The sequence below is a fragment of the Zootoca vivipara genome, chromosome 11 (genome assembly GCF_965207765.1).
Source record: "Zootoca vivipara chromosome 11, rZooViv2.hap1.1, whole genome shotgun sequence".
Classification (NCBI taxonomy): Eukaryota; Metazoa; Chordata; class Lepidosauria; order Squamata; family Lacertidae; genus Zootoca; species Zootoca vivipara.
Window position 1 is genome coordinate 10,485,782 of NC_142594.1, and position 27,470 is coordinate 10,513,251.

Here is a 27,470-nt window from a genome sequence, read left to right on the forward strand (position 1 = left end):
GCCTACAAAGGTCCGTATAGTTAAAGCTATGGTTTTCCCAGTAGTGATGTATGGAAGTGAGATGCTTTTGAATTATGGTGCTGGAGCAGACTCTTGAAAGTCCCATGGACTGCAAGAAGATCAAACCTATCCATTCTGAAGATCAAACCTATCCATTCTGAAGGAAATCAGCCCTGAGTGCTTCCCTGATGTTGGGAAAGATGGCGGGCACGAGGAGAAGGGGACGACAGAGGACGAGATGGTTGTACAGTGTTCTTGAAGCTACAAACATGAGTCTGACCAAACTGCAGGAAGCAGTGCAAGACAGGAGTGCTCTGGTCCATGGGGTCATGAAGAGTCGGACATGACTAAACAACAACAACATAACAAGTATGTAATGCTGCAATCCTAATTGCATGAAGATGAGAGTGAATTCCACCGTACCTTCTGCTGGGTAGAATAGACACATCCATGCCTCAATGCACAGATTTGTGAATTCACAGGTCTGTGAGCAGGAGCAGAGGACCTGGCGAGCATAAAGTCAGCCTGTATCCCTTGCCTGCCTTCCCAGTGCTTTTCTCTCCAGTAGACAAGGAACAAAGTAGAGGGGATTGAATATGTACTGTACTTTTACTCCACACTGGAGCTATCAAATACTTTGTGTACTTCCCGAAAGATTGTTCACCATGCATATAAGCATGATGATTATTATTCAACACCCCCACTCTACTAACTCTTACTTGGAGTAATCAAAAAATGGCAAGTTTAGTATAGCTGCATTTGCCTCCGCCCCCACCTCGCTTGGCACAAAGTATGACAAGGTTTTATAGCTGGGGGAATGTTTATTTCCACAATATGTACAAGTGCTTACCTAAGGATTATGTAATGTCTGAATATTTTTTTCTGCTGGAGGATAAGATCCATTACTATCCACTTGATGGATTAATTTATATGAAATGTTGATAATCTTATGGATCTCTCCCAAAGCTGGAAGTGAGCTTTTGTTTTTGACTACTGGCTTTTTGCAATGATAAGCTCTAGTTAAGCACTTTGCAGCTGGTTTTCTCAACTACTCATGTACAGAGCTTGAATGAATAATAATGGAGCATAAAATCAATGGTGTGCTGACAAAACATTAGCTATCAGATTTGAATTTAATGCTTTCTTTTTTCCTAGTAGAGGGAAGTAAAAGCAGAAGATAGCAACTTTTAACTTGCTTGGCTACAGAACCTCTTTATTTCTGATTTTCTTCCATTCCCTTTCATGGAACTCATACTCTAGTTTGCATACTGTATATATCTTTTCAGTTTCTTTTCTGCTTGTCTTGTGATTTGTTTATGGTAAGCCATTTTGGCAAATATGGAACTGCCAAATACAGTTTAGGCTATATATTGCCAACCACAGCATTTGGGATGTTTATGTTTTGAAATTCCCTCTCCCATGTTAGAGATTTTTTAAAAGAATGGTGCGTAATGTAGTGATAACCTAAATTATCATATCATTTGGGGGGGGCAAGGGCTTGTAAAACCTGTTCTCTGCTTCAGAGAAGTAAAATCAGAAGCACTGTTCTTACATGTTCTGTCCTTCAGTCTTGCATCTGAAGCATGGAGTAGGGGGCTGAGATGTGAAAGCAAATGACCACATAAAGGCTGCCGTAATGTTAATGGTCACGGCTTTTATTGGTTACAGCTTTCAGAGTGTGGCATGGCATACGGCAGGTACCCAGTCATTAGGCAGCCTAGTGGTCAATGCCACCATCCCAGTCCTGAATGCTGGGATACTATGGGCAGAAGATGCAGGAACCACAGGCCCACCCAAGTGCAAGTCAATTCCACAGGCCTATCGTGCAACTTGGGAGTGTGATGGCTGTATGCTAGTCCTATGGGCTGGCGCTAAGGCTCTGAGGAAATGCCGCCAAGTCCTCTTAAGGGAACCCTCCAATGGGGAGCTGGGAATGGTCAGGCCTAGGAAGGGACGTGGGTGGCGCTGTGGTCTAAACCACTGAGCCACTTGGGCTTGCCGATCAGAAGGTTGGCGGTTCGAATCCCCGCGATGGAGCTCCCGTTGCTCTGTCCTAGCTCCTGCCAACCTAGCAATTCGGAAGCACACCAGTGCAAGTAGATAAATAGGTACTGCTGTGGCAGGAAGGTAAACAGTGTTTCCGTCACGGTGTTCCGTTGCGCCAGAAGCAGTTTAGTCCTGCTGGCCACATGACCCGGAAAGCTGTCTGTGGACAAACGCCAGCTCCCTTGGCCTGAAAGTGGGATGAGCACCACAACCCCATAGTCGCCTTTGACTGGACTTAACCATCCAAGGGTTCTTTGCCTTTAAAAAAGGTAAAGGTAAAGGGACCCCTGACCATTAGGTCCGGTCATGACTGACTCTGGGGTTGCGCGCTCATCTTGCATTATTCACCGAGGGAGCCGGTGTACAGCTTCCAGGTCATGTGGCCAGCATGACAAAGCCGCTTCTGGTGAACCAGAGCAGCACACGGAAACGCTGTTTACCTTTCCGCTTCCCTACTTGCACTTTGACGTGCTTTCGAACTGCTAGGTTGGCAGGAGCTGGGACCGAGCAACGGGAGCTCACCCCATCGCAGGGATTCGAACCGCCGACCTTCTGATCAGCAAGCCCTAGGCTCTGTGGGTTAACCCACAGCGCCACCTGTGTCCATCTTAACCACCCAAGGGTTCTTTGCCTTTTCCTTTACTTATAGTCTAGAAACAGATCACAAGGAGAAGGTCTGATCCCAGGCCCTGCCTTCAAGAACCATTAGCAAAGCTGCATGTTTCTTAGATGGGGCCTAGGCCACAGCATGGCCGCGGGGCCCCACAGGTAGTAAGTAAGCTGCCAGCCTTGTACCCAGGCTTATGATATTTACTCCCTGCCTTTATCCCTCTCACACACACTCCCGATGCAGCTGATTGAAATAGCATGTTTGGTAAGCAGCTACTCAGGGCCTGTAAATCCAATTCCTGGTGTCTATTTTTCACAACACAATGTTCCCTAGAACACTTAAAGCCATAATAAAGACTGAAAGAGATTCTCAGAATCTGCAGAGTAGCTCATCTTCTATCACAGAAGTCATGAAAACATAGTGCTCACAGGTGCACAGCATCCACTCACATAATGGGATGCAGTTTGATACCCACAACAGTTTCTCGAGTTTGCAAATGTGCCCACAGGCCCCAAAAGGTTGGCAACCCCTTCCGTACTAAATAGCCACAGCCAGACCAGACATCAAAGAGAAGAGTTTGCAGATTGGAGCCCATGGCTTGTGGAGAGGTGTCGAGCCCATTGCCTCTCTTGTCAGGGAAATTCACCTCTGGAATGAATTAGGACTTCATTTGCAAGTGACATTCTAAATTCCTTCCATGCTGCTTTGTAATCTGTCACATATGTAATAGCATCCCCTTTCAGCAAAGGCAACGTAACTCCTTAGGAATATAAGTATCCATAAAGCATAGGAAAATGCAAGAAGCTGACACAGAGCAGAAATATTTGCCCAGGAGCACATCACAAATATCAGAAACCCCTTCACATAAACTTTAAGCTGCACAGATGTTGAAAAATGGAAACTAGGAGGTGACAAAATCCACATTTAAACTTTAAATACACTTGTAAATGGAACACAGTCTTCTTGTTTTATTGTCAACTCTAAACTCCACATTTACAGATTTTTGGAAGACTAGTACCAAAGCAGGGTAAACCTATGTATATTAGTTTTGATACTAGTCATGCTTCTTATTGTACTGTGCATGAGACAAGGACACTTCAAAAGAGAGAATGTGGCTACTTATTAGGAACGTAAATCAATCACAGGTTTGGGTTCAAAATCTGATCTGGTGCTTCACAAAGCAGCCGACCTTGATCTGAGGCACTTCATAGGCAGCCCAATTTGGTCCATTTCAGGCCGCACCTGCTTTGTTCTCCACTCCCCACGCCTGCTAATTCAGTATTGAGAAAATTTAAAAGGCAATAACTAAGTTCCTTTTGACAGAAATAGAGTAGATGAAATTTGTAGGCATTGTAGCTACACAATTGTTGCTAAACCCTGCCAGATTACAAGCAAATAGGTATAGGGGGGTTTGTGATGGGCGCATTTAAAGTTTGGTGGTCTTTTCTTTTTTAAGAAAACATCCATCATCTTTCATTTTGGGGCAGAATTTGATGAAATTCATAGGGAAAGTGTTCCCTGCTGAGAGCATGTATCCTGTCCAATTTCAGAGTTGCAGTGGTTATGGAAAATTGGTTTGAAAGTTGCAGACATGAGAGAGCACTCCTGAATAAGAAACCTACCAAACTGCACACAAAAAGAATCAGGGGCTTTTATGTTAGGCACCTTTAAAGTTGAATTTTAGGGCGGGGGGGAGGAACTAAAAGAAATTAAACTAGCCTCCTGCCTTCAAACAAACCTTCAACAGCTAATCTGGTTCACTTGCGGATGTGGAATTGGGGTGCTCCTACTTCCTCATCCTTTGCCTCAGGCAACAAATGACCTGAGGAAAACAGTTTGTGTTTTTGTCACAAAAGAAAACCAGAGGTTTGGAATACAATCCGCAGTATTTCCCTCACCCTCTGTAAGTGTCTCTTTGTAGAACACACAGAAAAAACACTGTCCTCTCTCTGAGGGCCTTTGCAAGCCCAGACACCCCATCGTAAAAATGAACACTTTGGTGCTCTAATATAAAACCTTGTCCCCACCTTACGTTAAGCAAGACTTCCTCTGTGAATGTTGCTTTCTGTGCTTTCATTCTTTACTGTGTTTGAGCTGCAAGTTATCCCAGGCTTAGATGTGGTGAATATTGCAGTTCTGTTCATAAACTCTGGGATTTAAGCTAAAAGCTTCAAGCTGGTCACACAACCTAGTCTTCATTGGCCACGTGAAGGTATTTTTGATCACATTAGCCAAAAGCATTTTAAAAAATAAATAAAAATGCAGCCTTAGCAATAAGAGGACAAACAGCAATCTGTGCAGCATCTGTGTGTTTCTGAAAAATAAAATAAAAAGATAAAATCCTAGCTAGGGAACGAGCAGGTGTTGCCCAACAGCTCTTTATCTTTTCATAAAAGCAGCAGTCATTAAAAAAAAAATCAGCCACACTCCCAGTGTTTTGGCTAGAAGAGTCTAGCTTTTGTAAAAAAGGAAAGGATTGCATGAGTAATGTACAATGTTGTACTTGTGAACAGCTGGTGGTAGAGTAAGGATTTATTGTTTGCCCTACCACTGTTTCAGCTGAATTCAATTTAGCTGAATTAATCGGAATAAATACTAAGTATACTTAATGCAGATTATCACTATATTATATCAAACAGTTCAGCTCTCCTTGTATATTCAGCTATTTAGAATGCTTGCCTTCATGGCTAACCAAAATATACAAAATCCTTGGATGTGAGTTTTTTACAAGCCCTAACAGATAACATCTCGAATAGATGTATCGGCCAGACCAAGAGGATTCCAGTGTGGTTAACAAGGAGAACCAAGAAACCTATTATTTATTAAAGCTCTACGCCCACCCTTCCTCTTTATGTGAAATGTGAAAATGCTGATCTTCTCACAGAAATGTGTGGCTCTCCCATAAGATTAGCTTCCTTATCTGAGGCTTCAAAAGGCATTTAGACCAATTCACGGAGGATAACGCTATCAGTGGCTTCTTGCTATGATGTCTATGTACTACCACCAGTGTTGGGAGCAGTTTATACCAGTTGCTGAATAATAATAATAATAATAATAATAATAATAATAATAGCTATTATCACAAGTGGGGAAAGTGCTGTAGCACTCAACTCTTGCTTGCAGGCTTCCTATACGCATGCTGGTCACTGTGGATACAAGACTAGATAGCACTTTGGACTGACCCAAGAGGGTTTTTCTTAATTTTTTTTTTAAATTTCTTACATTACATTTAAGTGGAGATTAAATATTGGCATAATAATTTGCTCCGTTGCTTAATCTCACAGAAGTGAACATTAGGGATGTGTGCCCCCCCCCGGTCCCACTTTGGGGCCTTTAACAACAGTATGACACACCAAAACATAGCAGATGAAGCAGGGAAATAAGAAGCATACTGTATAACAAAAGTATATGATACTAGGGGCTGGTAGCCTTGCTCACTTTGCTCACCAACCCCCCTACTCCCACTGACCTTGCTCAAAGCCCCCTTTCTCTTACTCTTTGCCCAAGGCCCTTACTCCTCCCCAAACCTCCCCAGCTCACCTGTGCCTCCTCCTCCCTTAAGTCATCCCACTGGTGCAAGCTCAGCATGCCCCCTTCGCCCCATGATCATGCTGCTCTCACTCAACCTCCCCACCACCAGCAGCCCAGTTTGGTTGCCTGCTTCTCTCCCCAGTTGTTCACATGCTCAACAACGGCCTGCTGTTTGATCATGGCTGATCGGAAATATCTATTTTGCCCATCCTTCTACTGACCTTTAGGACTTGCTTAATTTAGGGGAAGGGTGTTCTCGGCTGAGTATCTGGCCCAGTTTATACCTATGGTAATTGTAAAAGCTTTGAGATGTGAAACATCTGAAATGGGCACCTCTTTTTGCAATAATGCAGTGCCATCATTATGCAAAGCAGCTCGTAATGTGATGAGCTTATTACGTGTGGACTATTTGTTTAAATTTCCTTGCTGATGTTTTAACTTTGCCCTTTATTGTTTTACTGATTGATGATGGATTGATAATGCATTTTAACGTTTGGCGCTGTTCTTCAGCAGCACACATGTACCTTAAATAAAGTCAGCACCTCTCAAAAACTGATGGCAGTAGGAAAGATTTGAGAGTCAGGAAGAGAGTAGAGGGCATGACAAGATGCCACCACACTTCTTTGTAAGCCGGTTGCTGCTTCTGCATTTCGCTGTGACCGTGTGAAGTCTCAGTGGACCTTGCCCATAGTTAAAACATAAAGGGATTTAACAGGTGCTGCAAGGGGCATTAGTTTTCTGAGCCAAGAAAAAGGTTTCAGCCAAACAGGGCTTTGGAATATGTGGTCTCATGAAGACTTGTATGGAATTTTTTGTTGGTTTCACTTGGTGGCCAGGCTGGAAATTATGTGAGACACACTAGATTTGACTGCCAGACCTATGCATTGGAACGTTGCATTGCACGTTGCCCTCCTAAGTACTGCTTCTCCCCTGTTGTTGCTCTCACTATACTGATCTCTGAAAACAGCTGCTGGGGAGAACCTGGGTTGGTTGGTTTGCTTGTTCTGTGGAAGAGGACAAGTGTGGGTAGGGGAACAGTCTAGTACCCATCTCCTTAGCTATGCCATACTTTAAATGCTCTCCCTTTATAGCAGTGATGGGGAACACTCCTATCACTTGATGTCACAGTCCACTCAGACGACCTATTTTCCTTTATCTGCGGTTTAAAATCATCAATCCACATGAGCAAAGACACAGGGCCTGCAATCCCTGCTTTTGGCAGGCAGCTACATCCTTACATTACATCAGGTGCAGGAAAGATGGGCGTGGCTTGGCCAAAATGGTCTCCCAGGCCCAATGTCTGCATTCTGACACATGCCGAACGTCAAGTTTGCCCAAAATTTTCAAGGAAAAGCAGACTCTAAATTCATGCTGTGCCAGGTAGCTGATAGACACTTGTTTGCTTTACAATGTGGTTAGAAGAGCCAGGGAGTGCAAGTGGCAACGGAATAGGCTTTGTTTCCCCAAGTTCTCCAGTTTTTCAGATAAGTGCCCATGGGCATCCAAAACTCACTGGCATTTGTGCTCAAATTTCTAACCCCTTTTGGCTAGTTAAACTTGGATTAAAAATCTCATTTGTATAATGTATAGATTCTGTTTTTAGAGGCGGGAGTGGTTTCTTCTAATCTCCTAAACTGGCCTCTACCTTTTGTTAGGCTGCTGGACAGCTGGCAAAATTAAAATTTCTAGCATCTGGTCCCTGGCTGAACATGCTGTATGAACACAGCAGCACTGCTGGAAAAAGATGTGCATTTAAATGCATCACTTTTCCAATTAGTTGCTCATAGGAGGGAAAATAAATAAAGAAGCAAAAGTAACTGTTCCCAGGTGGTTTCAAATCATATTCTGCTTGCAAAGTGCATAAAACATTGAAGGCATTACTTTGCTGTGTTTCCTGGGAGCAAAACCAGAATTACTCTGGCTGCACAGAATGCTTAGATGTTTATTTGCATATAAAATGCATACTATAAAAAGTATAGCAGAATATATAGGACACAAGCAGTAGGAACTCTCCTCATTCCATTTAAGCTACAGTTAGCATTCCCTGGAGAAAGTATGAGAAAACTCATGTTGCTTCTTTAACCAGCCAAGCAAGGCTAGAAGTCGCTTCTAGTGTGTTAAGCAAGTCACATTTCTGGAGCTGTCGCCAGCTCAGATTACCCTGGATAGTAATTGAGGTTTTCAGGGCTATGATAGTATACTATCATAATATACTATGTTATAGTACATTATATATTACATATATAGTATAAAGTATACTTTCCCATATCCATGGGAATCTTGCCCCAACACTGAAGGCACCTTAGAGGCACCCAAATTCTCTTAAGAACTGCATTTGTAGAGCTAGTTGTTTATCTGATACCTCCTCCGTCCACACGTATGCAGTATGCTGCCTTGAACAGTTCACATATCTCCAAACATCCACAGCTTCTCCGAGTGGGAGGATGAAATATGACGTAAATGTTTTCTATAAGCAGACTTCACATCTCTATTTTTTGCAAAAGCTAGACTTCCAGAGTGAAGGATTAAACATTTAGAGATAAAAGTTGAATCTGAGCTGATGCAGTATAAGAAATTTAAAGGGGGGGGGGTAATAATGTGGTTTGTTAAGAGAGCTTGAAATGAATTTCAATTGCTTTTTGTTGCTAATAGCAGTGAGTGCTTTCTTCCTCTCTGTAGCTGGGATTTTTCAGCTGTTTGTTCGCAACGTGTTCTTGAAGTGAGGAGCAGACCTCGGATCAGGTTGTTGACGTTTTGCTGTTGGTATTGTAAATAAAAAGCTGTGCACATTTTTAATAATCAGGATTACAGAATTAATTTGCATGGTTTATCCTGTGTTGTTTTTTCCAAATAGAGATGACCTTGTATCTCTTTTGCGAATATTTTTTATGCTTCAGCAACTGCAGATTTTTGTTCTGCTATTTTTTGAGAATCCTTGGACATATATGAAGCTTGCAGAAACAGAAACCTCCTCTTAGGTAATTTTAAATAACTAATTTATTATTTATACATTGCTTTGTTTGGTATCTGCCAGGTATCATAGAATGTTAGGTTTGTCTGTTAAACTGGAATCTTCTGAATGGCATGCAAGTCATTCCAGTTTGACAAAGCAGAATAGAAACACACAGTAACCACATTTCATAACCTTATATTAGGTTTTGTGTACAGGTTATATTAGGACAAGTGGTATTTATCAATGATGTACTTTGAAATGCAGTAGTGCAAGCCATTATTTAATGAAATGTTTGTTGTTGTTGTTTAGTCGTTTAGTCGTGTCCGACTCTTCGTGACCCCATGGACCATAGCACGCCAGGCACTCCTGTCTTGCACTGCCTCCCGCAGTTTGGTCAAACTCATGTTTTGAAATGTTTAATACTGTACAACACAATTCATGTGCTATTGTACTTCTGTCATTTTTAACAGAAAAATGTTGTCATTTAAAATGTCTCCTGAAACAGATCAATTCAAAAGTTATTATGCAGAAAGTCTGTTGTGTTTCAGCTGCAGATTTCATATTACACTCATCAAAGGAACAACTGCAGAAGTTTTACATTATCTTGGTATTATGATTACAATATTTTTATTTGGAATGTAAATGAACACGAATAGCCAGAAATGCACTGTTTTGATACTTTAACTGTCTATAACTGGTTCCAAGATTGCTATGAGAACATGCTGCATTACTCACATGTCAAGAAACATTAAATGTGTCCCCAAGGACTCATACATAGCCACTGACTCTTCGAACATAACACATGTCCTGCCTACCTATTGAGTACCTGTTGTTGTTGTTGTTGTTTAGTCGTGTCCGACTCTTCGTAACCCCATGGACCAGAGCACGTCAAGCACTCCTGTCTTCCACTGCCTCCCGCAGTTTGGTCAAACTCATGTTGGTAGCTGTAAAAAATTTCCCTACTCTAATAGAAATTCCTTTCCTGCCTCATTTGCAATTTAGTACAGTGGTATCTCGGGTTACAAACACTTCAGGTTACAAACCTTCAGGTTACAAACTCCACTAACCCAGAAATAGTACCTCAGGTTAAGAACTTTGCTTCAGGATGAGAACAGAAATCGTGCTACGGCGGCAGCAGGAGGCTCCATTAGCTAAAGTGGTGCTTCAGGTTAAGAACAGTTTCAGGTTAAGAACGGACCTCTGGAACAAATCAAGTTCTTAACCAGAGGTAAAGTTAAAGATAAAGGTACCCCTGACCATTAGGTCCAGTTGGGACCGACTCTGGGGTTGCGGCGCTCATCTCGCGTTATTGGCCGAGGGAGCTGGAGTACAGCTTCCAGGTCATGTGGCCAGCATGACAAAGCCGCTTCTGGTGAACCAGAGCAGCGCATGGAAACGCCATTTACCTTCCCACCTATTTATCTACTTGCACTTTGACGTGCTTTCGAACTGCTCGCTTGGCAGGAGCTGAGACCGAGCAACAGGAGCTCACCCCGTCGCAGGGTTTCGAACCACCAACCTTCTGATTGGCAATGCATAGAATAGACGTTAGAACATTTTTCTTTCGGTTTCTTTTCTAAATAATAATAATAATAATGTCTTGCAAACAGGAATGTATTAAGTAGATCCCTAGACACTGGGGTTTGCCTGGGGTAAGCCTTCTGGGATTTACCATTGAAAAAGTTCACAACTGTCTGAGGAGACACACAGAGAAGAGCCTCTGATAAGAAGGTCAGGCTCAGGCTGGAGAGGCAGGCCCTGAGGTACTGGGTTTCTGAGCTGCATAAGGCTTTATAGATCCAAACCAGCAATGTGAGTTGAGCCTTGAAACCAATCAGTACTCAGTGGAGTTGGGCCAGAACTGGTGTGACACGGTCAGGCCTTTCCCAAATAGTGGCGGTGCCTCCCTGCACTGCGCCATGTTTTGACAGTGCCAGCATCCCCCTTGGCCATTGCGGAGGCTCATAGGTTCCTGCCAAACCCGGCAATCAAACAGGCCAATCCGCGGCAGCCTGGGGGGCGTGGCTTGGGCAACGGACCCAAAGGAAGCAGGCTTCACTCGGGTCCGCCCACCGGCGATTTATTCCGGCTGACACTACTGAGTGTCACCTACCCGTCCCCTCCCTTCATTAATAGTTGCTTATTGCTTTGACTGTTTCCTTTTCAGCCAGGAGGGCTTTGCTGTGGTCTTTTGACGGTTGTTGTATTCAGGGCCGGGAAGGAATTTTCCTTGCGTTGCAGGTTTCGCCTTCCCCATAGTCACAACATTGGCGGTTTAGGCCTTGGGCAGAATCCTGTATTCTTTCATCCATTCGAGTTGGGAGGGGGTTGAAGTGGTGACTCATTTCCCCCTTTTTTTCCTGTGGTGGCAATAACAGGGTCCCCGTTAGAGGGGTCTGAAGTGAAGTCTCTGTCCAAAGAGCCAGCTGCTTAGCGCTAGTGGGCCATAGAGCTTCCCTCAGCATTTGGGGAGCCATCTGCATAAACCTGTGTTTTGCAAAGGACCGACCTCCCAAATAGACCCTGTCATGCCTCAGACCCCCAGGAGGGGGCTGAGAGGGATACATGCCCAATGCCTTTGGCTTTCTACATCTGAAATCAACACAAGTTGTGGCCAATTTAAATTCCAGACAGTTGTCGTGTCCATTCGTTTTACCCCTTCCAGATCAGGCGGGGGACTCTGTGGCTGGGCATGCAACTGGCATTATACAGTCCAACCTTCTGGTCCCAGTCAGCAGCCTGGCCACTGAGTTCTGCACTGGCTGCAATTTATGAACTATCTTCAAAGGCAGCCCCACATATAATGGTTGGCAGTCATCTAACTTAGAGGCTACCATAGGATAGACAACAGAAACTGGATTATCCCTGTCTGGATAGTGTCACTGCTGGGCCACCAGCTGAAGCTGATATAAGGCACTCTGCCTTATATCTCCAGTGAGAACAGTGGAGCCAGATGTGTATCTGCTCCTTTAGGGTGTGTGCAATCCCATTCCAGAACAGGTTGAACCCCACTTATCTGCGTTGAGCTTGACTGTATTTGTTTATCCTTCTACTACTGTATGTTTACCAACAAATACACCTTTGGGTTTAATTGCTCTAAATGAGTCTTATTGAGCAAGATCAGAAATAATTCCACGTGTCTAGAACTCAGGTGCTAGCCAGAAAAACAGGCCCTAGGTGAGATTCAAAAGACAGTTCATAAAAAGGTGTGTGTGTGTGTGTGTGTGTGTGTGTGTGTGTGTGTGTGTGTGTCATAGACCTGTACCTAGGTTTTTACTCTTCTGTGTAATCCCTGATTTGGAAGTGGAATAGTCATAGATGTCTAGTGGTAGCAAACTCAGGGCTTACCCACAACTTACCTTTTGCCCCACTCTTTCTAGGCACAGGTCTGCACTGTAAAACTCTGTGTCTAAAGACCTCCCCCACCTTCCTTTTTGCTACAGAACTTTCCCTGCAGAAACCCGCTCTCTAAAGCTAAATCGAAGCAAACTGCTATCTGGGTTTTCTGTGGATTGCCATTTGCTCCAATTCAGCATTTTAGAATGGTTTTTTGGGGGGACGGGGAGCTCTGCGGCAAAAACAAAAGGGGGCACTCAGACACAGAGCTTTAAAAAGCTGACCGTGTCTGGAAAGTGTGGAGGAAAGTGTGTCTAAGTCCTCACTTCAAGAAATCCCAGAGCAGTTTTAGTTACAATTCACAACACTCTGTGTAAAAGTCAGGTGAGTTGGTTTTAAGTCATACATATAATTGTAGCAATTGGGGGAGCTGCATATTTTTAGTTTAAAGTGTTTGTGCTAACTAACTAAACAAATACAGCATGTGGAAACATAGATCTGTTAATATTTAATAGTTATTGTGGACAGGTAACCTGAAAGCAATGTTCTCCTTTATTCATGTCTAGTTCATTTGGGGGGCGGGTCAGGCATGCAGAACATATGCCAGTTTGATGTTCCAAATAATCTGTCAGCTTCCAGATTTTAAATATAGCTTTTTTCTGGTGTATACTTGCTACAAAGATATGCTACAAAGGTCCCTTAATCAACTGCCCTGCGCAGCAAAACAGAACATATGAGATAGAGCCGGTATATATTGTCTGCTTACTAAAGCACCATGATGGAGGGCTGTCTAGTTTGTATGTCTCCTGACTGTGTGACACCAAGCACTGAAATGGGAATGTAGCTAAAGTCCTTGGGGGTGTACCCCAAGAGCATTGGGGACCATGGATTAAGTCAAGACGGCATGATAGGAATGATTATTGAGGAGCATTCTGAAATAGTAGCAGGCAACATCAGTGAAGAGAGGTTTTCACAGGGTTTTATAAGCAAAACAAGGAAAAACTGAACCTGGGAGACTGAAAACCACATATATTTAATTTTCCATTTGAAACCCATTTACTCATTTTGTCTAGAAAGCTGTTCCTTCACAGGTGAGAAAACTGTAATGGACAGTTGTGTCTATTTTATGAAACTAATGAAACTGAGGTCTTTTAGCCCCTGGGACAAGACATCTTCCTTCCACCTGGTGTCAGCATTAGTTCAGCATCTAGCACTGCACCAGCCAGAGTGGAAAGACTGTAGCCAAGATACAGTGGTACCTCTACTTACGAATAACTCTACTTACGAATGTTTCTACTTACGAATGGAGCTCCGTCCGCCATCTTGGATGCGGTTTAGATAGGATTTTTTCTACTTACGAATTTTTAGATAGGGTTGCTTCAACTTATGAATTTTTTCTCCCAATGCATTCCTATGGGATTCGACTTACAATTTTTTTAAACTTACAAATGTGCATTCGGAACGCATTAAATTCGTAAGTAGAGGCACCACTGTACTGGTTTTCTGGCTTGCTCTTGACAGGTTTTTGCAATGTTTCCAAAATCAGATGAATTATTGGATCACGGTTAGTGAAATGAATAGGACTGTAGGTTTGTCCTAGAACCTGAATAATCTCAGAATAATAAACTTGTCTTTAAAATGATGATCTGGGAGAATTAAACTTGTTGTATATTTTGCAATATTTACAAATAAGCTTCTGATATAGGAGCATTTAATGTTGATTCCACTCACCCCTGTTCTCCAGGTTTCATCTGCAGGCATGAGAGCTTAAAGGTTTTAAAAAAGAAACCTGAAATTCTTCTGAGTTTCTAAAGCATGGGTAGGCAAACTAAGGTACGGGAGCTGGAGCTGGCCCAATAGCCTTCTAAATCTGGCCCGCGGACAGTCCAGGAATCAGCATGTTTTTACATGAGTAGAATGTGTCCTTTTATTTAAAACGCATCTCTGAGTTGTTTGTTGGGGCATAGGAATTCATTCATTCCCCGGTCCCCTGCTGAAAAAGTTTAGGGTTAGCCCTTGAGTGCTTGCTGCATGCATTGCAAGTGTTTAGCTAGCTTACTAGGTCCAGTTCTAGCTAGTATGTGATGGTAGATTTTTTTTTAAAAAAATGCACTACTGTGTTGGGATTTTTCAGTGAGTGGAAAATAGTGGAAGATATCAAAGATCAAATGAATATAGCAGATGGAACAGAGCACTGAACAATGTCTGATGCAGAGGGATTGTGCCTGAGCAGTGGTTTTTGAGGGGGGGTGTTATAAGCATATCATCTATTTTAATCTGTGAAATGTTGGAAGCTTGCAAGAAATGTTGCCAGTATCTTCAGATTCTCATTAATATCTTTGTCTGTGGAAGCTGGTCCACTAGGCCAGTTGGGACACAGCCCTTCCAAGCAGAATGTCAAGCAACTATCACACACAAAGAAACACACACAGCAAAGCCACACATTCCTTCCTGTCCCCCACACATATTTTATACTTCTTGCCTGGAAATGCCATCACTCAATTTTTAAGGAGAATCCAGCCAACACACACACTCCAGTCTGCCCGTGCCATCCTATGGTCTTTTCCAGAGAAGATTTGGGGCCATTTTTAAAATGCAACTGTGGCATCCATTGTGGTCCTGGCAAAGTGCTAAGAAGTCTTTTAAAGGTTTTCATACCTTAAATTAGTTGTTTCTTCATTGCAGCTTTTACTGCTCAGTTTCAAGTGCATGGCTGATGAGTAGCTTCATCAGCCTGTAGGGAACCTGCCTCATATAACCAGCATGCATGAGTCTAATTCATGCATGAAGGGGTTAATGCCATAGAGTAAGCTGTCCTGCCAGGCTTCTCCTCTCACCTTGGAGGGAAATGGGCACCAGGTTCGACACCACTTCAATTCTGCACCAGGTCCTGGGCACCACTCAAGATTTAAGGCCAGGCTTGCTACCTACTGTTCTCATTTCAGAATGAAAGGCTTGTGTGGAAGCAACTCTCCTTCCTTCCTTCCTTCCTTCCTTCCTTCCTTCCTTCCTTCCTTCCTTCCTTCCTTCCTTCCTTCCTTCCTTCCTTTCTCTCTTCCCTTACTTTTCTTGCCTCTACACTCTCCCTTTGTGTGATCTCATCAGTTCATGGTTTGTACTAACACTTTTATATTGGGTTCGTTCATTTAACCACTCAGTTTTTCAGTACTTGAATATGGACTGAATCATCACATGGCACATAATTCTGATACCCAGTCACAATATTGCTTCTGTGGTTGTTTTTTTTAAACAAAAAAACCACCTGTTAATAGGATTTGACTGAATAATTACTTTACATAACACAATCTATGGCCTTGGGATTTCAGGCTGCGAACAATTAATATGGCTGTCCTTGTAGCACGGAAACTAAAAGAAAATAGCTATAGCCATTTCCCCCTTTAAAATGAGAGTGACAATGTTCTTTAAATGAGCATTTGTACTGCATGGAGAGAATTGGCATACACTGCAATATAGGTAATTGAAAGAAAATGATTCCATATATAGATCTGGAGGTGGAGTTTATTCAGTTTTCTACACACATTGAAAGGCTGCATTTGCAGAACACGGTTACTCGTGGTTTCCAAAATGCAGGTCAACATTAAAGGATTCTGAAACAAGCAGGCCGTGTCCTTATTTCTCTTTTGAATGGGCCCTTTATTGTAATACCTTCTACAGGCATTGCTCCTCCCCCCCCTCCAAATCCCTTCTATACAGTAGGAATCAGGAGGGACATTTGTGACTTAACATAATGTTAAGAGGCTGAAAAGCTTTAGAAGATTCATCACAATCTGTTAGGGAATTTATGCAGAAAAGATACACAGATTTAGACTTTAAAATTAATATATCGGAGAAATGTCATATTAAAAACTCACCAGAAGCATAGCAAAGTGAATTTCAAAATTGTTTCTGATCACCAGAGGAGATGGGATGGGATCAAGATACCATGAATCCAATTGTTCCGTGGGTTCCATTGTTATGAAAAGAATGTTTTCTCAAAACCTCTGTGAAACAGAGAGAAAAGAAGAATTCAAAGCACCTGAACAACAACTATAATTATTTGCTTGTGCAAACCTAAAACTATAATGTTATCTGTTTGTTGTAAGAGCATCAAAATGTGTTCAGTTTGCAAATTAGACAAATTACAACAAACAGCATGATAGAGAGCTAGGCTAAAACCAGGGGTGGTGATTAGAGTTTGTATATTTTACTTATTTTTTTCCCCAGCCCAGCCTTCCTAAAACTACTGAGAAATTGTTTTAAAAGAAACCCCAGCTTGGTTCTAAATTTTCTGAAATCTATCTTTCTTCCTTTCTTCCAGACTTTTAAGAGCTCAGTCGCTGGAATGGTACTACAATAATGTGAAAAGCCGCTTCAAGCGTTTTGGAAGTGCTAAAGTCCTGAAGAATTTATACAGAAAACATCGGCTGGAGACCGGAGCTTGTTCTGACATACTAGGTACAGAGGCAATGTCTTGTGGCACCTTAAAGCCTAACAGATTTATTGTAGCATAAATGTTCATGAGCACAAGTCCACTTTATCACATCTGTGCATACATGGGTATGGAGGGCAGCAATGCAAAGTATAAATCTGTGAGAATTCTTTGTAAAGCTTATGAATATTTATTTTGCTTTTCTTAACAGTAATAACTGGTGGCATTACCCTCGTTTTCTTATGCTAGTTGCTACCTGTAGTGGGATTGTAAACTATTGTCTGCATTCAGGATTAAAGCAAATAGAATAAAAGTTATTGATTAGGTCTGATTTATAAATTTCAAGCTGGTGTTTCTATTTGAAATTCCTCTGCTGGTGAATGACAGTTTTCAGGTCAGCAGTAGGGGTATTCCCGGAGACTGAAATGTTCTTCCGCTATTGCAGTTTCTGATGTCAGATTTGTGTCCGTTTACAGGCAACTCTTAATTTGCGCTTGTTTGATGCATGCACAACTGTGCGTGCCGTGTTTGACACCGGAAGAGGGTGGGTCGAGGCAGGGTGGGCTTATGCCCCACATAAATGGGGTGTGGGTGTGTTGCCTGTACTCATATGTGTAGAGACCAGCCTGCTCAGTGTATGCAGAAGAGCTTTGCTTGCAGATGAGAGCATGTATCACATTGGAAGGTGAGTGCAAACCTAATATTGTAGCTGACTTTAGTGTTGCCTGAGTGTATACAGGGACAGAAAGGTGCATCTAGGCTTGTTGCAGGATCTAGCCCAGGGGTCAGCAATGTTTTTTGAGGCCGGGCCGGTCCACTCCCCGGCAGACCTCTCAGTGGGCTGGAGCGTGCACACACACTATTTCTGGCGCTCTTCTGACCTGGAAGTTGGTCCCTGCGGCGAGAAAAAAATGGTGCCACGAGGAAAAAAGAAGCACAGAATCCCCACACCGATCCATGGAACGGCCGTGGGCCGGTTCCAGGAAGCTCATGGGCTGGAATCAGCCCATGGGCCTTAGGTTGTCAACCTCTGATCTAGCCTCTGTGTTTATCTTATGTGTCCTGTTGCTGGTCATCAGCTGTTTTAAATTAGTGGGCTATCTCTAGGCAAAGGTCGGTTTGCTATCCAAGGTCTGTGGGAGAAAAGTGTTATTATCCAGGAATATTGAAAATGCATTGGAGTGATTTTAGCTGTGAGCTGTATGGCACATGATATAGTATCCTGTCACTTTCTCTTCTGGATCTGTCTTGTAGTAAGTTATTACTGGCTCTTGATCTGTAATGTCTCATGTATATCAAGGCATGAATCTGTGTCCCAACAAAGCTGGGGAAAATGCAGTTGTACCATAAGACTTGGCAATAAACAGTGGGTTTTGTGGTGTGTTCTGGGTGGAAGCTAGAATTGTGCAAATATGTGTCATTGGTTTCTGGTCTAAGCAATGTTTATGTATGTCCCTTGTGTAGCTGCACAGTAGTGTCCAGAAGATGAATGCGCAGAATGAACTAGTTGGGCTGGAAACTTATAGAAGCCTCCTTGAAATTCCTCAAGGATTTTCTGCCCATGGGTGGTGCTGATGAAGATGTCGTCAGTGTATTTCAGGAAGGGGAGAGGCATTTGAAAGTACAGTTAAGGAAGGAGTGCGCATAATGTGAAGCCATGCAGGTGGTACCCATGGCAGCGCCATTGCCCATAATTAGCACGTACAGAAAAATTGCTATCAATTCTTAAGGGTGCCTCTATTTTAGCTTTGTTCTAATCCAATTAAAATCCTTACATCTAATTTTTAACCGACAATCAATATTATTATTATTTGCTTTTTGCAAGTACCATTCCTTATATGTTAGGTCATCTTAACAAACTTCTGCTGGAATATTTTTCTCCTTTTGTATTAATTCCCATCAGGGAATGTCTTTATGGATATGGAAAACATTATGTTGGTTAAAAAAACAAAAAAGCATTGAAAGATCTCTGAGCCAAAGGTGGCAGAAACCTATCCATCATATTTATTAGTACAATTACAGCAGAAACAAGGACCTCAATCTATTGTTTGTCTTTATATGAGCTTCCTCTGTAACCCAGGGGAAACCAACGGGGAGCCCTACAGAGGTTGTTGCAGTACAACTCCCATGATCCCTGATCGTCTGATCCCTGATCCAAAACATATGGAGGGGTACCATGTTGGCTACCACTCATGTAACCCAATTGGCTGCAAGGGAATCTTACAGGGTCCCAGAACTTATAATAGCCAACATTCATGCCTGAAGCCTGGGCTGTTGGCAATGAGAACACTAGCATGTCCAAAAACCCCTTTTGCTGCTTCCAAAACACATTCGAGAATAAGCCTGAGCTGTCATTGCTGAGGAAGTTCTGGCCTCTGACAGCACTGAACTGTGAAGTATCCTTTGTGTCTGGATAGAGCCCCTTCCAGGAAAGTGATGAACAGAAAGGGGGGAATCAAAGAGAAATAAAACATGAAAGTTTGAAATTATTTGGGGTGGCGGATGAGTATTCCTCTTTGGTCAGAGTAATTTAGGAACATCTAAATCAGGCATCCCCAAACTGCGGTCCTCCAGATGTTTTGGCCTACAACCCCCATGATCCCTAGCTTACAGGACCAGTGGTCAGGGAAGATGGGAATTGTAGTCCAAAACATCTGGAGGGCCGAAGTTTGGGGATGCCTGATCTAGATCTACCTACCTACCTACCTACATCAGGAAGGAAATGACAAATGACGCAAGAGCTGAGCAAGGCTGCCTCTTAGCTGCTTAGCATTCTCTCCTCCTCTCCCATCAGGTGCGATGGAAACGTTGCTACTAATTCTATTATGATGTCCATGGCAGAAAACCGGCTTATTAACCATACTGATAAAACAACTCCTCTCTTTTTCCATCACTGGCAACTGGTGTTTGTCTCTTTCCACTCCCCTGTGACTGTGAGATAGTCCTCTTGTCCCATTTGATACAGAAGCAGGATTAATTTTCCTTTTCTTTTATGAAATGATGCCCTTTGAAATCTGTGATCTATTTCAAGTCCAAAATGTCACATTCAAAGCAAGTCCTCTGCACTGGCATTCTGCGTGCAATCTCTACTTATTGTTAACTTCATAGTTCTCTCTCTTACTCCAGCAGCCATTGTCTGAATCCAGGGATTAGCCAGGTGTGGTAAATTTTTCTCCTTTGGAAGAAATATTTTTGAAAAATGAAGCACAATAGCTTCTTTTTAAAAAGTATTTATTTTTCAGCCACATGTCTTTTCTGTTAAGGATATTTCACACACACACACACACACACCATCATTTGCTTGTTTTTGTAATGGTGGTGCATTTAGAAATAACGGCCACATTCTAGAGGGAACCCTTTTCTTCTGAAGTTATATATGGCATTAGTGAATGGCAGTGACGGTGACGATGACAATGATGTTCTTTTTGAGTAGAAGCCGGAAGCTTCTGTGAGGGAACGATAGAAAATGAAGGAAGCATTTGTGGCAGTGACTCTACTTTCTACAGACAGACAGAAGGTAATTACATTCAAAAGTGCATGTGTTTTACTATAACTAAATTGTTAAATTGAGTTACTGGATTAAATGACCTGGACCATAGATGGATCTCCTCCATATGATAATAGTGCCTAAAGATGAAAAAACTTAGGGCTCCTCAACACATCCTGTCTATTGTGCATTCATCCTGATATGCTTTCAGAGTATTTATACTTCACACCAATCATTTGTTCATCCCCCACTTTTCACCCCACACCTTTCCCTGTCACTTTCCTAACTTTGTGTATCTTTAAGTATACTTTTTGCGGTAGTGCAGGTGTGGGGAACCTCTGCCCCTCCGGCTGTTGCTGATCTGCAGCTCGCATCAGTCCCAGCAAACATGACCAATGGCCAGGGATGATGGGAGTTATAGCTCAACAACAGTGTGCTACAGGCATATTTGTGGTATTCTATCCTCATATCTTTTTGTCATGACTATAACAGGGGTTTTGCCACATCCAATAGCCCCGCAGCAGGAGTAGCTAAGACGAGGGATTGCTCTTGTTATATATCATATGTAAAGTATTTACCAGTATTTGCCTTCCTTTGTAGTCAATTGGAGCTATTTGCCCTGCAAGCAAATTCTGCTTCCTACCTGAAACACAATGCAGTCTTATCTGCACAGACTGATAATTTTTGGAAGGGAAATGGTGAATGGATGTATTTTTCCTAGAAAGAGAGGGGTTCTGGAAAACAGGCATTTCTTGCCACTGCCCCCCTTCACTGACCTCCTCCCGTTCCATAAATGTTAAACATGCTTTAATGCATCCTTTGCTTAGGACACAGCATGATGGACACCCTTGCTGTGGCCTTGCGTGTTGCAGAAGAAGCAATAGAAGAAGCTATTTCTAAGGCAGAGATGTACGGAGACAGCTTGGTAAGAATACTGTAATTACATCCATAATTTTGATAATGATATTTCCACTTTCTCCCCCCCCCCCAAAAAAAAAGATAGCTCCTGCTTAATTAGCAGGAGCAGTGTAGTCAGAGAACACTCTGATCTTTACCATCATAGGATATTCTATTGCATTTTTTAAAAGCTCTGCAGTGTAGTTATATCCTCATTATTGCACCAAGAAGGGGACACAAGTGGTGCTGTGGTCTAAACCACTGAGCTTCTGGGACTGGCTGATTCGAAGGTTGGTGGTTCGAATCCCCATGAGGGGGTGAGCTCCTGTTGCTCTGTCCCAGTTTCTGCCAATGTAGCAGTTCAAAAGCACACCAGTGCAAGTAGATAAATAGGTACTACTGTGGTGGGAAGGTAAATGGCATTTCCATGCACTCTGGCACTCGTCGTGGTCCTCCATGTGCCAGAAGCGGTTTAGTCATGCTGGTCACATGATCTGGAAAGCTGTCTGTGGACAAACGCTGGCTCCCTCAGCCTGAAAAGCGAGATGAGCGACGCACCCCATAGTCGCCTTTGACTGGACTTATCCGTCCAGGGGTCCTTTACCTTTTATTGCACCAAGAATGGTGATAATAACTTACTTTTAAGTCTACCCCCAACCCACCCCCCAAGCAACAGATTACCACCTACTGCACAACTCCCCCAGCCAACACAACTCTTCAAATGCCACCATAGGCAGCTTGGCTTGGCAAGCCCTAGGCTTGCCTGAGTTTAGGAGATGGCAAAGGCGCTGGAGACTTTCCGCTGGCAACATTTCCTATTGCTTGTTTGGAGGGTTTGTGACTGGTTTGCCAAGTGATAGCATCATCTTCGATCAAACCAAAGGCTGATCTAGTCTGTCGTCATCTTTCCTATGACACCTAGCCAGATACATTTGAGAAGTCCAAAGTATGAAAGCAGTCGGTCCACTCCCTGTAACCTTTCCAGAGGATATTAAAATTAGTCCTCCTAAGTTCAGAAATTAATGAAAGGCGCAAAGTAGAAGGGCCATGGTGTTTCTCAGCTTTGTCAACAGCTGTCAGTTTTTTCTTCATTGGCATTCTGTGCATTTTTAGAGTTGCTTTATGCAATACTTACCCGTGCATGCCTTTTGTGCAGGACAAACAGGATGAAGCTTGTTACTTACGGGACCATAAGGAGGAGCTGATAGAAGAGCTTGCAACCACCATTGTCCAGAAGGTATGACTCAAGACTTCGCTACTAGGTGATTTGACTACTAGGAATGATAACGTATAGAAACTTTTGAACAGTAATCGGTATGTTTGTAGAATTTTCTAACCGTCATGCCAGCATTTATTTATTTTTTAATGTAATCCTAGGCATGGAAGGTGGAAGTTTTCATCAGGGCAACAATACATGGGGAAGTGAGTTTTGACACTTGCCTCTCCAGCCATGATCCCAACAAAAAAGCACCCCACCTGTCTAAAGTTAGCTTAGGGGGGCTCCCATTGGCCCTAACTCTAGATTCGTGGCAACTTTCATTAGGATCACAGCTTCAGAAAGAATGGTTAGAGCTACACTCCCCACATGCTGGTGTCCTAGTGAAAATTGCCCCCACCCAACAGGTTGGTTTACATTTCTAAAAAACCCTAACATGGCCCCTAGCCATGCAATTAATGTAACTCATAATATGATCCACAGTGGCCAAATACTTGGGACAAGTCTGACTGAACACAGGCTGGAGCCTACTTGAAGACCTGCTCGGTGGCAGTGCGGGCAGCAAAAACAAAACAAAAAACCCCCAACATTTCTCTCTGCCTCCATTGCATCAGCAAGCAACCACCCAGCAGAGCTGTTTTGAGTAGTCAGAGATCTTTTATACTCTGGAGGAGAAATTCTACTACTCAACAGCCCTCTTTGGACAATTTGCTCAGCACTTTGCTGACAAAATCGCTCGGATCCGTTCCGACTTGGATGCTAGTATAGTTGACACTGGTCAAGTGGATGGAACTTTGGCCCCTGCTTGTCCAATGATAATGGATGGGTCTTTTTTCCCAATTTGCACAGCCCAAGGATGTGGAGCAGATCCCTGGAAATATGAGAGCTACCAAAGATGTGCTAGATCTTTGCCCTTCCTGGCTCAATTAAAAAGGCCAGTGGGGGACTGGCTGAGTGGATCAAGGGAGTGGTCCATGCCTCCTTACAGCAAGGCAAGGTTCCAGCAAGCCATGTGGTGGTTCTAGGAGTTGCTTCCCCTGTCATTAGCCTGAGTACTTAAAGCTGCAGTAGTCAGAATAAAAATAATTCTGTTACAACTCCATAGCTCGCCCTCCTCTAATGGAAATCCCCTTTACATAGTAAACTACAGTGTAAACATACCACTCAGAAGGAGCAGGTATGTTGTGCTATTTATTGGGCAAACAAGGGTTTTCCCCACCTCAACCCATTATTCTTCCCAATGGTATTGTGGTGGTGGTGCTTGTGGGCTGTTGTTGTTGTTTTGCACGAGTTGGTTCATCTATTTGATTACTTTCACCCCCATGTTCTGATAGTAAAAAAAAACTATTTCCCTCTCTTGTCGTTTACACTGGGGACAACCAGATTATTTTGTACTGTAGGATCCCTCCATTCGCTAGAACGTATTATTAGTTCAGAGTGTATTTTGCTGTGTTTCCCTAACCTCTTCATGGACTGTTTGGTTCTATATATGAAATCAGTGCTGCATTGCAATAAGGGCTTATAGCTGTGTAGATCAACATGCACTTGGATTTAGTAAGGCAGTATAGATGAAACCCAGTGAGAAATGTATCACTCAGCAGAGGGATATGCCTCTTCGTTGCATGTGAAAACAACAGTCTTCTCTTAACAAGAGAAAGCATGGGGGAAATACCAGTTTCTTAAACTGCTTCTTCGTTCTTTTCCCCCAGGTAAAATGCAATATGTCATAGAGCACCATGATCTCTATTAAACTGAAGTGCTGTAGGTCTGCTAAGCTAGGGCCAGAGAAAAGCACTGAACATGCTGTGCTAATAGCCCTCCCTTATTTAGATCATTCACATAACTTCAGTACCTTTAATACTTCTTTAAAATGCCTCTAGTAGATCTGTATTAGTGGCTAAGGGCTTTTCCACACTTCTGCTTGTCCCTCTGCTTCTCCCCCCCCCCCCCCGGGAAAACCCTCTTTCATGCTGAATTGGAGCAAACATCAGTTGGGTTTTCCATGGATTGATGTTTGCTCCAATTCAGCAGTAAAGAGCAGGTTTTCCTGGGAAAAGCAGTCGGGCAAATGGAACCCAGACTTTCTAGGCATGGGACAAGTGTGCACAAGCCCTGGACTGCACAGCACATAATGAGCACCTAATGTCTTAGCCCACTTCCTATGTTTTGCTAATTCTCGCACCGTGAGGTTAATTTCTAGAAGGATAAGATTTTCTAATGCAAATAGAAGTACTTGTGTGTGTGTGTGTGTGTGTACACATACCCTGTTGTTATAATTCACTCTTGGGCTTTTTATAAGTACAGTGAATTCAGATAACAGAACTGCACACAACCTGCCCAAATATCAACCTATCAGGAGTTACAGGAAAAGAGGAAGCCATGTTAAGGCTTCTGTCTCACATCTTGATGACTCAGTCCCAAATCAGTTTGGTATGGCTCCCGTAGCAATGCTCTGCACTGAACCCTTCCTTGTTTCCTTTTCGATGTGCTGCAGATCATAAGGAAGCAGAAAACCAAACGTGAGCAGGTGGAGGCTGGTTTCGAATGGCCGCAGTCCAGGAGCAGCAGCGGCCTCACATCTGCTACTGTCTCAGATCAGAGCATGCTGACTTTCCCGGGGAGTCGCAGAGGATCGTACACATTATGGGTGAGCTACCAGATCTGACCCCTCACACTTTGCTCAGCTGCTTGAAAGCTGATACATAGGAACAAGGAAGGTACATGGATGCTGGGATGTCAAGTAATATAACTATAGGAAGCTGGCATCATAACTTAAGAGCTGTTTCATACAAAGGGTAGTGAACTCGGTTCCAATTTTGCTCATAAACCAAGAGTCAAACCACTGGAAACAACAGAATTGGACAGGAGTACTTAATGGCAAGGAAAGCCGAGCAGCACTGAAAGCCTTTGTATTCGTAGCTGAGGATATAGATTTTTACTGGCATCAAGCCTCAATTTGGCTTTGAGAACAGTGAGGCTTAGTGTAAAGCACTTCCACTTTGCGAGCTGATGTGTTGTTGCACTCCCTTTTCTCAGAACTTAAGGTGTCAGTTCAACATTCAATTTAAAATGCTGGCTTTTAAAATTGCTTCTTTGCTGTCTTTCCCCAGGTAAATTTAACAGCCACTTATATATCATGTTATATTTAAGACTGTTCCCACATCCCCTGGGTTCTTTTCTCAGCATAAAGCCTTTATAGCCTGCTAGACTGTTGCAGGAAATCTGACAAACACTAGTAAAGTGTGATGTGATGCAGGATTGGCAAGGGAAAAGCAAAATAAAAGGAAGTCTTTTGTGGTGTGTTTTATGTTGCCAAAAAGTACGGTAATAATAATGACTAAATACTTTCACAGTCCCTCATGTTTATTTATAAATGACAAAATGTATAACCCATGCTTTCTCCTCCAAACTGAGATTGCAGTTGACCCTTTCTTCGCCAGAGCACAAGTTTTTCTTATAAACTGGTTATACCACAGCAATGCCTCAAAACATGTGGACATTTCGGTAATGCTATTATCACTGGCAGATAATTGTTTAGACTCCATTGAACATAGCAGGACAAAGTACAGCTGTTCTGATAACTTCTGCCTCTTTCAGCCATTCATGGCAGGGAGGGGCGAAAAGCAAACTCTCCACAGAAGGGGGAGACTTTGGAAGAATTTTGGTAAAATGTTCAGACGGTGGCTCAGAGGGTACTGAAGCCTTATCTTAAGAATAAATGTTAGGGGTGTGGATGTTCTTTTTATAAAGAACTTTTTATAAAACTAACATAAGAACATGAAAAGTGCTCTGCTGGCCCAAAGTCCATCGAGTCCAGTATCTTGTTCTCACAGTGTCTAAACAGGTGCTTGCGGGAAGCCCACAAACAGCATGGGGGAACGACAGCAGTCTCCCCACTTGTGATTTCCAGCAAAATATCCTAAGCATTTGCTTTGCTTTTTCTCATGTAAATGGGACTTACTTCCACATAGTTCTACAGAACTTTGTTCCGTGCACATGAATTTGCACGTTCAATGGAGACTGTTTATTCCTTCTGTCTAGAACCCTCTTGTTAAGTAGCCCATGGTATAAATGATATGTGGGATAGCTCAGTTGGTAGGACATCTCAGGGTTGAGGGTTTGAGCCCCACACTGGGCAAAACGATCCCTGCATTGCAGGGGGTTGGACTAGATGACCCGCGTAGTCCCTGCAGCTGTACAATTCCATAAGGAGAGAAATAAAAAGAGCCAGTGTAATATAGTGGTAAAATGTCAGACTAGGACCTGAGAAATCAGTGTTTAAATCCCCGCTCAGTCATAAAGTTCACTGGGTGACCTTGGACCTTGGGCATAACCTACCTTACAGGGCTGTTGTAGGGATTAAATGAAGAGTGGTAGAATGATGTACACCCTTCCCTTTTTTGCTCCACTGCTTTCCTCAGGAAAACTCGCTCTTTAACTCTGAATCAGAACAAATGGCAATTTGGATTTCCTGTGGATTGCTGTTTGCTCCGATTCAGCAGTATAGAACAGGTTTTCACAGAGAAAGTGCCAGGGGGGGGGAGTATGCACCTGTGTCTAGGAATGCAGCACAAAAGGAAGTCTGGATGGGCCCTTAGACCAGAGTTTCCCAAACTTGGGTCTCCAGCTGTTTTGGGGCTACAGTTCCCATCATCCCTGACCACTGGTCCTGCTAGCTAGGGATGATGGGAGTTGTAGTCCAAAAGCAGCTGGCGACCCAAGTTTGAGAAACACTGCCTTCAACGCAACAGCTAATGGAAAGCCAGAAGGTTGTGAAATGGCAGGAACATGGCAGAGAAAAATCAATGATCTCTGCAGGGAAAGCCTTGATTGTCATAGGCCAAAAGAAGAAACAAGGCATGTTGTCAGTTTCTCTTACTGACGCTTCAGTTTGTATTTATTTATTTCCGTGAAACAGCATGTTATCTCCACTCATTGTCAGAGATCTTAAAACTTTTAAGGCTT

The 27,470-nt window shown here is 42.9% G+C and overlaps 1 protein-coding gene across 4 annotated transcripts in view; it reads left to right on the top strand.

The window, feature by feature from the left end:
* MYRIP (myosin VIIA and Rab interacting protein) overlaps positions 1-27,470 on the top strand; it is a 156,869-nt gene that overhangs the window by 93,855 nt on the left and 35,544 nt on the right. For all 4 annotated transcript variants that reach the window (XM_035130386.3, XM_035130389.3, XM_088653660.1 and 1 more), the window contains 5 exons: positions 16,795-16,931; positions 20,339-20,422; positions 21,220-21,317; positions 22,446-22,526; positions 25,000-25,152. In XM_035130386.3, coding sequence (XP_034986277.1) covers positions 16,795-16,931; positions 20,339-20,422; positions 21,220-21,317; positions 22,446-22,526; positions 25,000-25,152 — 553 coding nt within the window. The remainder of the gene's footprint in view (positions 1-16,794; positions 16,932-20,338; positions 20,423-21,219; positions 21,318-22,445; positions 22,527-24,999; positions 25,153-27,470) is intronic.